Genomic DNA, 15,123 nt, shown 5'->3' on the forward strand with positions numbered 1-15,123 from the left:
TAATTAAATAAAAAAAGTAAACAATTTGATAACATTAATTTATCATTGCAGTTTCATTTGTTTGTTCTTTTTAAAAATATAATTATTCAATTATCTTATTATTCATTACTGATTATTCAGGGTCATGATTTAATGTAAATACATACATATGTAATTTATATAAGTTCATTCTAGTTATTATAAATAACAGATTGTCTTGTACAATTTTCTTTATACAATTAATTTTTTTAAACAAAAAATCTAAACAAAAATTTTTGTAATTTTTATAAATCCCATTTTTTTAAATTTAAATTTTCCCGCCAAAATTAAAAACTTTAATTTTAACCATTTAAAATAAAAAAAAAAAAAAAAAAAAAAACAGGTTCGTATTTAGTTTCAACAAAATTAAAGAAAGAGCAATTACAGTGTGCAAAGTGAAACAGTAATAATAATAATTACTACTACTCTATGCAACAACTCGATAATTTAAACAAGGCTAGTCCAACATCTCGGTTCAATTTTTTTTCTCTCTTGTACTCATTGATCTAAACTAAATTTATCAAATTTCCAGAAATTTATAAAAAAACGGATGAGTTAAAAAATAACTTTTCAATTTTATAAATTGCAATTACTTAATATTAGAAATACGAATTTAAAATTTAAGATTAAATTCAGTTTTGATATTTCTTAAGGTTTTAACAGAAAAACCAGTTTTTAATTTATGGAATAATCGTTTAAATCTTTTTCATTAATATTTAGCAAAATTACTTAATAATTTTTATTTTTTAAATCTTTAAATGGAGGTTAATCTATTTTTATTTCATTTCTTCAATTTTTTAATGAGCAATTATTTGATTTTTAATTTCATAAAATTGGATTATTCAATTTCAGTGACTTAAAAAAAAAAACAACTTCAAATTATTTAAAATTAAAAATTTTTTCAATTTCACAGCAAGGATTTTTTAAAATTTCCAACTGCATTTTTTTGAAACTGTCAATTTTGTATAAAAATTATCCAAACTTTTTTTTTTTAATTATACTCATGACACTGAAGCTAACAAACATTTGACAATTTTTTTAATTTTTATAACTGATAAATGATCATTAAAATAATTTTTTTGGAATTTTATTAAATTATTAAAAAAATTTAATTAAAAAGTTTCACATGTGAAAATTGATAAAAATTTTTAGAAGTAATTTTTTATTGTAATTGATTTGTTAAAAAAATTTTAAAAATTGACAGCTGGCCAATAATCGAAAGATCCAATTAAAAAAATGAATCATGAAAACTGATACATCATATTTGTAGACATAAAAAAAAACATTTAACGCTCAATAAAAAAATTCCAATAATGAAATGAATCATTACAACATAAATTAACTGAAGTCCGTCTAGTTTCAGATCCCCTCTGTTCTCTGATTCATAAAAAAAACAGTCGTCTTAATTATAATTTTCATTATTATTACAAACCAGTTTTTTCTAAGAAACACAAAAAAAATATCAATAACAATTAATAATTGATTTAGTAATTAATAAAAAATTGTATAAGCAGGAAGAAGTGACTTACCATGATGAATATTAATATCCCGAGCCAGCGCGATGTTGACAAAAAAAGACAAACTCCACATAAGGACAATAAACCTCCATAGAATAAGTTCACTGCACCAAAAACTAACAATTGACGTCCTGGAAGCGTCCGAGCTTCTCCATATATCGCTAGCCATTGTTATGTTTTTTGCTTTATTTTAGTTTTCGTATATAAATATATATTTCTCTGTAATTATTAATATATAATACTATATAATAACAAATGTGTGCAATAAATTACACTAGTAACTGTTGATGAGCATTGTGCACTGATTGTTTAAATAATTACGGCATTGTAAATATTTGTATTTGCGGGTATAATTTTTTTAAAATTATTGCTGCACGGGAATTAACGTTTCAATACAACGTTGGGCAACGGACTAAAAAGTCAGCCACGGAGGCTAGATATAAGGAGGACGATCGTAATGTATTACAAGCGTCCGAAAATTGGAGGACAGATCTTTCACCACTAGAGTGCGCAAGTGTCTCTAATGTCAGGTTTTTAAATAAATGACGCGGAATGCAATGTACAATCACATTTATCAAAAGAAAACATTAAAATTTCATTTTTAGTTGCGAATTGGGATAATAATAATAGTAATAGTAATAATAATAATAATAATAATAATAATAATAATAATAATAATAATAATAAAGTATTCAAATAGTTTAGGTAATTTTATTCTTAATTAATAAGCGTATATATGTTGAAAGTAGAATATTACTGAAGAGTTTAATAAGTTAAGCTAGTTTAGAAATTTTACGATGTTTCTTGGCCATCATCTTTCGTTCGTTAAGAGTTCGGTTGATAAGATTAGCTAAAAAATTACCTCTCATAATTACAAAATTATTCAATATTTTAGCCGTAAGCTCCTTTTTGTGTTCATCACATCCTAGGATGGGGAGGCATTTAGCTTTTGCTATTTTCTCTAGCACTTGGTGCATAGTATTTATTTTAACAGTTTTAGTACCAACTACGGTTAAAACTATTTGTTCCAATTTTTTAATTAGTCTGAATAAATTTTCACTGGGAAAAATTAATCCACCATTGCTCATTAATTATATGACCCGATCACGTTCAGAGGAATTCGCAGAGCGTAATGTTTCAATACATTCACAGCAAGAAGTCATTCGCTGAAATTTTCTCGCAACATATCCAGCAATATAAGCAACTATACCATCACTGGTGGAAACAACATCATAATCATGATGGTAATGCTGGTCATCACGAAAACTATTACTTCCTTCCCAATCATTTTCACTTTGTAAAAGTTTTCATTTGAATCAATATTAATTTTATTTTGATTATGATGATTAATGTTGTTTTCAGTAGAAGAATCGTCAACCTCAGTTAAATTTTCGAACGGATAATGATTATCGTGATACAAATCATCATCGTCCTCTATATCATCCTCACTATCTTCGTCTAATAAACTTTCGAATGGTTTTCTAATAAATGACGGTATAGTATCATCATTATCGTCATCACTATCTTCGTCTAACAAGCTTTCAAAGGGTTTTTAGCCACAGAGGTATTTGGATGAGAAAATGTATTATTATTATCATCACTAGACGAATAATTATTACTAGAAATACCATTTTCAACAATAGCGTCAATTTCATTCAGCCAATTTTTTTAATGCATTAGCTGTAGCCAGAGAATCTTTGGACTGCATTAAAGATTGTAGTAATTCACCAGCTGTGACATTGGACCCTTTCGGCGGCGTGACTAATGAATATGAACACAATAATCGAAAAACTTGCCCGAAAAGGATTGTATCCGGATGATCGTTGCAACGACAAACACTCCGCATTATACCGAAGAACTTCTATAAATTAAATAAGATTCAAATATTAAAAAAAAAAAAGAATATTTACTATAACAATTTTTAATTATTCATTTGATAAAAATCCAACGATTAATACATACTTCTAATTGATCTTGATTAAGCCGCGATGTCATCAAGTACTCAAAATTACATTCTTTTTGCAAAAATTCACTTAGCTCTAAAGTAGCCTGTAACGTAATTTTTAATCCAGTAAGAGTACTAGGAGTAATTGCGAAAAAAATTTATCATCAACTTCATTTTCATTTTTTGATTTTTGTTTTTTGCCTTTCTTCTTCTTTTTATAAAGTTCTCTTTCTTCATTAGCTTTGGCTTCCCAAATCTTCAGATAATCAATAAAATCACTTATTACCTAGCAAAAATAAATAGCATTACTTATTTATCCTCTATCTTATGGTAGTAGAAATTACTCTAGAAAAATGCATGTTTCAGAAAATAGGATACATAGTCCAAGAGAATATCAGCTATGATAAAGATTAGGAACTTCCGCAACTAATAAACTCAAATTCATTGAATTTGACTATCATTTGAAGTTTCGTTTAATAAGTTTCATATTGAAAATGTAAGTAAACTTGCGAGACTGGATTATGTGCAAACATTAGTAGGAATAATGTCATGATAAGATTGGAGTGTCTTAAATTATTTTTATAGTTATATACTTACATATATATACTTTATAAATATTTTCCAATATTGGTTATAATATGTGATTATGTACACATGGTATAATGATGGTTTTATGTTGACAATGGTTCTCCGTTTAGAACTATAATTTTCGCTTTATTATTGCGAAAAAATTGTATGAAGCTATCAAAAGACCTAATGTATATATTAAAAATTACCTTTTTCGGGGACAATTATCATTTAAACGTAAAGCATTCAAAGGAGTACGTGAACTCATGGCTTCAATTAAATCATTTACTCTTTTAATAAAAACCACTGTTGGATCGCAATCACTGAGCTCAGGAGTAGCGTTCTTATAAGTCGCCATTGCAACTTGTATATTTTTCGAAAAAAGCTAAAAACAAAAAGTTTTAATTTTTCTCATTAAAATTAGATAAGCAGTTGTTATGATTGAAAATTTATAAAAATTAATTTTTTATCAAAATAAGAATAAATACATCTTATTATTTATTTTAACTGAATCAGCTATTTATAATATGAATTGTTAGAAATTAAAGATAAATATTAGGCCAGTTACCTCGATGTTAATGATAATCTTAAATTCATTTTAACTTACTCTCGCAGCTTTATAATTATAATTACCTGATAAGCCAACGGGACATTCATCTTTTGATATCCTTCTGGATTTAAATGCTGGGGAGTTAGTTGATAAGCTATTTTTAGATTGGCTTTCAGATAAATTTCATGCAATAATAAAGCTTCCTAATGACTTTTTCTTACAAAACCATCTGGAGTCTAAAAATAAATAACATTTTCATAAATAATTAAATACAATCATTGAAAAATTTGATAGTTGTAAAATTAAATAGGTCACTTATGAATATATTCATTCCAATGCTAACTAAATTGAAAATTCAATCGTGAATAACAGTACACTGGTGTTAAAAATCATATTATAAGAGAAGCTTACCCAAAAAAACAATCGTTTCATAATTTTGTTCCTGAAACATTTTATTAAGTGTGGAAAATCCGAAATAAACCAAAGTCTGCGGTCAAAATTGCATGGATGATCACAGCTACATTGTCCATCTTTGACACCGAAAAGTGTCCATGCTCCTCTGTTCCATTGAGCTGCATCAGAAGTAACGACATCAACATAAAACCCAGCATTCTCCAGTAATACGATGCATTCAATGAGTAATTTGTGAAGAATGGCACTCGTGACAGAATTTCTGCTCAGGAAGCTACCAACTACTTGCACCCAGTTACCCTGAAAAGGTTGGTACATGAAGACTAAGGCATGATCAGCCCGACTGTTGATTAAATTTTCCGGAGTATGTGCCCCCAAGTCTACAAAACCATCAAGCTGCATAGTTCTCCGATTTAGCTTCACGGCTTCACTTAAAGCTACTTCATCTATTAAAAGGGTACCTAGGAGAGAAAAAAATAAAAAATTGTTAGAATGAAATAAATGTGAATCAGATGTAGTCTAACAATAATAGCCAGCTACTGTTAAAAGTTAATGAAGCTTTTAAAGAGTTATTTAAAAATATCAAATACGAATTACTTTTTCAGCTAAAAACTTATGCGCTCGGATTTGTTAATATAATCATACTCGATAGCTAAGTAGAGTTGTTAGATATAGTTAAAATGGTTGCGTTTTTAAGATTTGCATTTTTAAGATTTGCAGTTAGTAGTAAAGTGTGACAGGAATGGTGCATGGATACCCCGTTTTTCATGTGGTTCCATACGTGAACTTTTAATACGAAGAGTGTCGAATATGGCTTTAGGGAAACCAAAAGCGCTATCCAACTTCTGGATATATTTGTTAAGGGTGTCTTTGCAGGGAAGAGGGAGGATTTGACGTTCTCTGAGTCGTTCATATACCGCAGCATTTTTTATACCAAGTAGCAAACATTCATAAACCCACTCAACCGTATATCTTCGTTGTTTGGCATTTTTAGCTTTTACTGCATTAAAACAAGCACGAATTGCTAGTTGTTGCACGGGAGGCAAAATAGAAATTTCCGCTCTTAGAGCTTCATCTTTAATTGCCATACAATTAAGTCGTTGCGTTTCTATAATTTTGATGAGTGATTCATTCTGTAAAGGGTTAAATAGTTAAATAGGCATTTACAGGTGATTTAATTTAAGTTCTCAGATTGTAGTTGATTAAATTTGTATTCACAAACTAAACCGTATTGACGAAATGATAATGTAATGTAACGAGCATTGTATCAAACTTTTAAGTTTATTGAAAAAAAAATAAAAGAATATTGATCTTAAACACTCACAACCTGTAAATAATCAAGTATACATGAAGAAACGATAAATAAGTAAATACCTACTTTACGTTTGAGGCGCTGAATTTGTTTAGTTTTCAGGCTCTCCTGGTACTTCAAGTCAGTGTACGAACTTTTAATGTCGGGTTTGACTTTGTACGATCGATTTTGCAATTTCCGTCTCAATTGCCGACAAGCAAAGCATCGAAAAAGATTCATTTGTTTCTTATATTGTTCGTCAGGCAATGACACACCAGAACACGCCGATGAACATCTATTATTAATGAGAAATGATACTAGTAAAGTTCATTTAACAAGTAATAAAAAACCTTAGAATTATCATTTTTAGGCAATTGTAGAGTATACTAATGTGCTCCGTACTTAAGATACACAATAATTATTAAGTTTGGTAATCGATTTTTAAACATGGAAAATCGATAGCAAATTTTTAAATTTATTAATAACAAAAAATTAATGTCCGTAGCCAAAAAATGGAAAAGTAATCCAGTCCCTTCACATAACTCACAGTTTTCCAATTCCTTCAAAAACTCCCAAAAATCAGATATTTGGGAAAAATTGGTATTGAATTCTACCGACTCTTGCGTTTTCAAGTTAAGTAACTAATCAAAAGTATAATGTTAACATTACCACAAAAAAAAAAACTGACGTTCGAACATTAGATTCTTATGAATTTTCAAAATTCTTGAAAGCTATTCTATCAAAATCTTCAAAAATACGCGAAAAAAATCGAGAAAATAACTTTGAGAACTGATATATTTCTGTGTAATGTTCGCTTCGAAGAAATTTGAACATTCGTTAGCAACCAACGTTCGGAACTTTATGTTTATACTGTGAAAAAATAAATTACAAGATCTAAAAATTCTTACTGATATATTGAAGTCTTCACTTATTTTTATACGAAATTTTAAATTCATGGATACTTTATCTAAATGACATAAAACTATATTTTTTGGATTAACTAAATCTGTTGTCCAACTCCAATTTTGTGGCAAAGCATTGAATTTCAACACGTTGATAATTGTTAATAAAGAACATTTCTCAAGACGTAATTCAGGAGTAGATAACTCACGTGGCTTGAAATGATTAAATAAACAAAAATTAATGATTATTTTTTTGTAATAATAGTTCTAAATTTATAGGAGACGATATAAGAGACATGTCTAAAGACTTAACTTTTTTTAACATATTCATAATTCAGATTGTTTGACTTATTGAAATATCTTATAACATGATTCTTTAATTATTTCATTTACTTTTGTTTTAAAGAATTGAATAGAGAAAAGAACGTGAATATGAAAAAAAAATAATTAATAATTTCTTTTCGAAAGACTATTTGTTTTATAACAATATTTTTCAAATTTAACTCTCATACACTGCTATAATAAATTCGAGTAAACTTGATAATTTTTATAGTGAATGTTTCTTATTATTTATAATAGTATATTACACACCTACGGAAGAAAAGTAAGAAATGTCTCAGATCACATGTAATTGTCGGCCGAGGCGAAGCCGAGGTTGACAAATATGTGATCTGAGGCTTTTTTATTTACTTCCCGTAGAGTGTATACTATTTTTTTGCTCCACGAAGGCAGGGAGCTTCACTTTCTCAATATCTCAAGTACTTAAATAAATATTCTAACAAACAAGAGTAATTAGGCCTCCTAATTGTTTGTGCTTTTATCTTAAGTTGCAGAGTAATAATTCGAAATTTTAATTTTTCTTACCTGCATTTCGTTCTCACAATTATCATTTTCTTCAAAATTTTCAAATACGTCAATGCGTTTTGGTGACTCACAATTAATTATGTTTATGAGATCATTACTAATTATTGGTTCTTGGTTTTGTGGTGAGTTAGTTTTATGGTCATTTGTAATTAATAAATGGCATTGCATATACTGAGCTTCGTTATTTTCATTGTTGCAAGCTTTGTTTACACGGTTCGGATTCAACGTCGGAATAGCATCAGGCTTTAGCGAGTATCTTTTTCGAGGTAATTCTTCATAAATTCCAGTAGTCAATAATATTTTATCAGTTTTAATAATATCTTGATCATTAAAATGTAATTCACAGACATAATCTTTTTTTGGGGTGAGATCTTGCTTTAATCCACAGTACCACAATTTTAACAAGTCTGGACACTTGAATAAACAAACAAAAAATTGACATGAAGTTATATTTGGAAATAATTTTAATAAGTTACTTTGAGTAAAACGTTAGCTCCAAAAAAATGGTAACGATGCAATTTTTTTAAAACTAATTCTAAGAAAAAAAATTACGTTATACCTTTTTACAATTTCTTTTTAATTTGATCAAAAATGATACTAAAATCTACTGATATAAAAATTTTTGGGACTCTTGTAACATAAATTATTTAAAAAAATATTTTGAAAAAGAGCACTTATAATTTCCTTTAATTTCTATAGGTAAAATTTTTTTATAATCATTTAATTAATATAAATTTAATTAGTATAAAAATTATTTCTTACAAAAATACTAAGTTAGGTTATATTACCTGTGGCACAATAAATAAAGACGTGTTTCGACTATTTAATTTTAATTTTTATTACGATCTTTTATCCGGCCACTCAAACACCCATCAACTATACATTTATTTACCATTTTAAACTATTATCACTTTGATTATTAATTAAAAAACTAATTAACTAACTGAATGTCAATTTGGTGTTATTAATAAACAATAACAAACGGACGCCATGATCCGGACATTAGCGAACGTAGTGACGCCCTAGCGGCTTCTTTTTGAAAATGATCTATCCTCAGTTTTCCGGACGCACTAACTGTACATTTACCTATGTCGATCGTCCTCCTTATATCTAGCCTCCGTGAAGTCAGCATTCGGAAGACTCCGACTTAGTAAAAACGGGAAATGGCGACACGATGGGGGGTTTAGTTACGGAGGCGGCCGAAGTACAGTTTGTGGCGCTGATTTCTGGCGGGAAAATTTGAATTAAAATTTTTAGGAATTTAAATAAATAATCCGAGCAAAAACAGTTTTAAAAATCGCGCCAAGTTTACGTTCATAAAACTATTAAGAAAAAACAATTTTTTTTTTTTTTTACAAAAAGATATAAAATTAAAAAATTCAAGTAAATGATAAGATTGTATAAAATTGTCAGAAATTAAAAAACATTTTTTTGTAAATTAAAAAATTAAAGAAAGTCAAAAACTATCACTTCGGTTTTTTAACAATGTTTTTTTTTTTTAGTACTGATTGATTTTTTTAAACAAAAAAATGGTCAACGGTTTTGAATATATTGTTTATTGTTTATATATTTTTCACAACTCAATACATAAAATACAGATTATCATTTTACAGTAATTAGAAAAATTTTATAGTTAAAGTTGGAGGACGAAGAAGTCAGGGAAACTTCACTGTAATTTTAAACAACCAAGTATATGATTTAATCCTGAAAAAATCATTTCAATTATGAAACTATAAGGTAAATATATATTGTAAATTCATTTTAAGTTTGTTGCGATGATCTACTAACTAAACAGAGATCAGTGTATCATTTAAAGAGTTAGCGCATATTCTTAAAACTATTTTATTGGAATAAGCCGACCTCTGACGTATTTAACGCGTTTTTCAATCAACGATAGATATATGTCTGAGCATACGAGAATTTAAAGTCAAATCATAGATATTATTCATTAATCCTTTCAAATATCCAGATGCAGTATGATTAGCCCAATATCCTGTTTGATCATAGTATATGATGGGTGTAACATTTAAAGCAGAAAATAAGATTTCCGCAAAACTAACATCTTCAAATTTTCTATGCTCTCGTAAAGAGTCAACATCGTATTTTTTACCACGCGTATAATTTAAAAACGAATTACTAACTGCTTCTACTTTGTAACCATCCAGAGACTTTGCTTTGTCGTAGATGAGACTTTTACAAGCTTCTGTGTCTGCAACAGAGATAAATGTTGGTAGAATTAATGTAAATTTTGTGTTAAACCATTGTAATCTTTGCACATATCATTCATATAAGACTGTTTGTAGAGACTCCATCGATCGTCTGCTCTGTCGGTTGATTCCACTTCCCCCCACGGCTAAGGAGCTCGGTTGGTAAAAGGATTATACGTGTACAGCATCATCGTATCCTTGTCATCAGTTTACCCACCCCATTGTTAATGATTCTTCTTTAATAGCAAGTATTGCATGAATACTAAAGCATCTGTTGCTGATTAATCTACGATTAGTTTCATCATTAAAACTTTTAATTAAGACGTTTTAGACTAATAGGAATTCATCGGAGAATTTTTGATGTGACAAGGCATCCGCCTTTGTTTATTTTTCTTTATTTTTTATTTGGCATATTGATTTTTGTCATTGAAATACTAATTGTAAAGTACAAGGTAGTTCGATATAGGAGAATGATAATTCGAACACTTGAAAAACGTGTTAAATGCGTTGGAAGTCGGCTTATTCCAATAAAAAATTTTTCTTCGGATAACTAGCCTGATATTGCTCACGAATTCAAAAATATTTGATCCCGAGTTATTGAACCAAAAAAAGTTTAGTAATTTTTTACTATTCGAATTAAAACTAAATAATAATTTTTTTTTTTGGAATGGTAGTTTATTATATCTACTATCATTATCAATACATAAATTAGTCAATAAACAACATGAATTTTTTAAAATTATTAATTTATCCAAACGCGTCGAATGGTTCAATTGACCCCCGCTCGGGGGCAATTGAACCACTGCTTGGGGTAAATTGAACCAATAATATTTAAAACTCAAACCCGAACTTTTAATAAATAATATATTAATTGTTACTTGGTAATATTACTGTTGGACCGTTTTAATGCACAGATATTATATTAAATAAATTAATAGAAATAATAATATTTTCTATACATTACTCATATGATATTAGGTGGATCAAGTCTTAATATTTTCTTGGGTTTTAAATTGGTACAAAAGATTCATCTCTTCAATAAGCTTAAGATCTTTAGATATTTCTAAACAGTTATACTCTATTGGATCATCAACAGGCTCCCAAACAACAGTACCCAACTCTATCGCCAAATTCGGATTTCTGCAAAATTCGGATTTATATTCATATGTCGGTAAAGAATCTATACACTGATAGAAAAACAATTTTGATTCAAGAAACTTTTATTCTTCAAAATTTGAACTCTTGAAACTAGATATAGATATATTTCTTTCAAGAATTTTTGTCTCTTCCCTGATAGCCAGCGCTTTCTCAGTAAGTGTTGACTTCCAGCAGTTACGGTTAATTTATACATCAAGTGGGCGGTAATTCTTCTTTCAACAACACTTGTAAGCAAATTGACGGAAATCTACGGCCGCAACTTGAATACAAGTTAACAATCAAACTTGTAGTTAAATTTCCTTTCAACTTTACTACAATTTGAAGGAAATACTTGTATAGCAAGTTTTGACGTCTATTTGCAGAGTAAGTTATAGGTAACTAATAGGTAATCGCTCGCTTTGCCAACTCTTTCCGTCAAGTTTGCTTCAAATTGCGGACGTAGATTGACAGTAAGTTATAGGTAAGGTGGCTATCAGGGTTGGTTCAAGATAGGCGATAACATTGATTCAAGATGTTACCGACTTGTGTTAAGAATGGCTTTTTTTTTTTGAGTCATTAATTTACTTATTTCCAAGAAATAATTTTTTTTCGGTACAATAATTAAAGACTATTTAGTTTTTGAAATATACTTTGATGAATTATTTTAAGTTTTTTAAATGATAATGTTATTTTGGTTGAAAAACTAAATGTATCAATTGAAGATAATATAGCTCTTAAGCCAAGAAAATCTAAATCAAGACAAGAAATTCTTAAAGCAAAATAATCATTTGTCTTTCAAAATAAATTCTTAGATCAAGAAAATATCTCTTGAGTCAATATAAATTTTCTATCAGTGTAGAATCCTAATTATACTAACCCCGTTTGAGCAAAAGTAGTCCACAGATCCAAGAATCGTTTTTGAATGACTCTTTCAACTGGAAACTTACTCGGTTGATCAATTCCAAGTTCCTTCAACTTAGTTGCTGAAATAATTTTTTGAACCACTGCAGACTCCTTGGAATAATAGTCAAATTTGTACAAATACGACGGAATCTCAGAAGCTTTTTGGATTTCCAAAACATGATGGATATTAATCAAATAGTAATCAGCACTGACCAAATCTATGTACTGTTGAGCGTTAGCTTTACTAATTTCCTTGTCAGCAAAGAAGAATTTTTTCACATCGCTGACAGAAATGTTTCTGGCTTGCAAAAACTTCTTGTCGTTTGGATGAAGCAGTGTCTCTTGATGAGCGGCTATTTCCTTGTAGTCTTCATCTGTAAGATCTGGAACAACAATAGAATGACTGCTGAAACTGGACAAAATCTAAAAGCAACGAAGCAACTACCTGCTTTGAAGCGAATTGCTTCTTTACTTGTATATCCAATAAGATGAGTAGGTACTCTGATTCCAGCTTTAACAGCTTCCGTGATCGGAATGTTGAGAAAAGGGAGCTTAGATTTTGAATCTACTGAAGGAACAAATGGATTTTCGATCAAGTATCCTTTCTCGCGGAACTCTAATGAATGGACGGCCTTTAGAAGGTCATAAGGATCTGCATTTTTAAGAAAATGAATCAAATTTTCATTCGATTGTCCCATTTTGGAAGATATTCGCTCTGCAGCGTCTTTCATTGGGTAAGATTCGTATGATCTTGGATTTGAAGCGACACTACTCTGCAGAATAGCTTTGTCGAACAGCCCTGAGAAGCAAAGTTTCAAGTAAGCGTGAGCCACTGAAGCTAAATCACTAAAGTTGATGTTGGTAAAGTAAAACCTTGGGTTAAAGGTGAAAGAGTCAAATAATGAACCATAGCGCTTCCAGCAGACTGTCCAAAAATAGTGACGTTATTAGGATTTCCTCCAAACCGGCCAATGTTCTGCTGCACCCATTTCAGAGCCATCACTGCGTCCTTCAAGCCTTAGTTTCCTGGAACTGCTTCGTCGTCCAAATTCAGGAACCCTGCATCAATGGTTGCATTGTCGTCATCACCATACTGCTCAAAATCAAGTAACTCACCAAAAATAGCAAGACGATAGTTGATCGTCACAAGGATGACATCTTTCTGCATCAAATAGTCGGGTCCGAATTTGTCATCGTTGCCAGAGCCTTCGACAAAAGCACCGCCGTGGATCCAAAACAACACTGCCCGCGGTTCTTGAGGAGTCAAATCCGTGGTATAGACATTCAAAAACAAGCAACTTTCACTCCCCAAAACTTTCTTCGAAGATCTAACGAACTGAACACATGAATCACCAAATTCCGTAGCATCTCTGACACCAGACCAAGGTTCAACCCGTTCTGGATCTCTGAATCTTAACTCGCCGATTGGGGCTGCAGCATATGGAATTCCGCGAAACGCGAAAAAATTATTTACCTTAACACCTTGCAACTTTCCCAATAGTACTTTTATAATAGGTTCGTTTTCGGCAGCAATGGAGGTAAACGTTAATATGATTCCGCTTATCAGGCAAAACTTTATTTTGAGAACCGGTTTCATCGTTGAGAGTCCTCACGGAGTCTCTGTACAATCGTAATGAAACGGTAGTAAGCAACCATCGTAATCAAACGAGTTTTAACAGGCTGTTTCAACAATTAAATTTTACGTAATATTCAGTTGTGTTTATTATTATCAGCAGGCGTTGTAAAGTAATTAATTTGGCATAGCATGTAGAATGGCTAATTACAGCTTGGTGACTAACGTTAGTTATGATCTAATCCGTTGTAACTTTAAATATCTTTCAAATTATTATTAAATATTGTCTATAAGACTAAATTTCGTTTTTTAATAAGAAAAAAAGGTCATTCAGCAGCCGAAATTAAAGTGAATTATTTTACAGTGAATTTATGTAACTCTAAAGCACTTTTATAATCTCATATAATCTTAATGTAAGATAAATATGTGTTTTAACTAGGATTATCGGATATTTTCTTAAAACTTTTGAATTTTTAAGAAAAAATTACAAATTCAAACTGTTGGTCAGAGGAACTCTCGTAGTGAATTTTTGGTAAGTTTTTGATTGTCTTTTGCCGTAAAAAATTTATTTTTTACTAGCTGTTGTCCGCCTGCTCCGCTGGGCACTTTATAGAATTGTAGTTTTAGATCTAGACTTGAAATTCAATTAGAGAATTATTTTGACTTGCACAGGTTCCACATTCCATCGAATCGGAAGTAGAATTTATTGAAATCCGTATTGAGATGATCTCTACATGACAAATAAAAGATCCTTACCAAATTTGCAGCTTTTTGAAGCTATATTTTAAAAATTAAGATTTTTTATTGTTAACACCCACCCCCGCGATCTTTATTGGAGATGATTCGGTGTAAAATCCGTTCTTAGATCATTTTTGTATCGCATGTAGACGACTTCTGTTAAATTTGGAGCCTATAGGAGCTATAGCTTGGAAATTAAAAATTTTCATTGTTAATACCTACCCCCGCAACCCTCTGTGGGGTGAGATATCGTAAAATTCATTGATAGATTATTTCTACATCTCTTACAGAAGATTCCTACCAAATTTGAAGTCGATAGGAGCTATAGTTTGAAAACGGGAATTTTTCATTGTTAACGCCCCCGCAACCTCCCTTGTGGGTGGAATTTCGTAAAATCCGTTCTTAGCTGACCTCTACTCGGCGAGAGGAATGTTCCTGCCAAATTTCAAGGCTCTAGGTCTTATAGTTCCAGAAATATCGTGATGAGTGACTATATCTAT

General features: G+C 30.2%; 1 protein-coding gene and 1 pseudogene across 1 annotated transcript in view; both read right to left on the reverse strand.

Annotated features, from left to right (window-relative positions):
• Window positions 1–2,091, reverse strand: part of Meltrin (disintegrin and metalloproteinase domain-containing protein meltrin) — a 31,571-nt gene extending 29,480 nt beyond the window's left edge. Inside the window, exon 1 of the mRNA XM_074240157.1 lies at window positions 1,548–2,091. Within this exon, the coding sequence (XP_074096258.1) occupies window positions 1,548–1,704 (157 nt within the window). The 5' untranslated portion in view covers window positions 1,705–2,091. The remainder of the gene's footprint in view (window positions 1–1,547) is intronic.
• A 7,523-nt stretch (window positions 2,092–9,614) lies between these two features.
• Window positions 9,615–14,414, reverse strand: LOC141525156 (carboxylic ester hydrolase-like; annotated as a pseudogene).
• Between the last annotated feature and the right edge of the window lie 709 nt (window positions 14,415–15,123).

Source organism: Cotesia typhae, unplaced genomic scaffold, assembly GCF_013202065.1.
Source record: "Cotesia typhae breed Kobodo isofemale line unplaced genomic scaffold, CoteBio_Ctyphae contig_26, whole genome shotgun sequence".
Classification (NCBI taxonomy): Eukaryota; Metazoa; Arthropoda; class Insecta; order Hymenoptera; family Braconidae; genus Cotesia; species Cotesia typhae.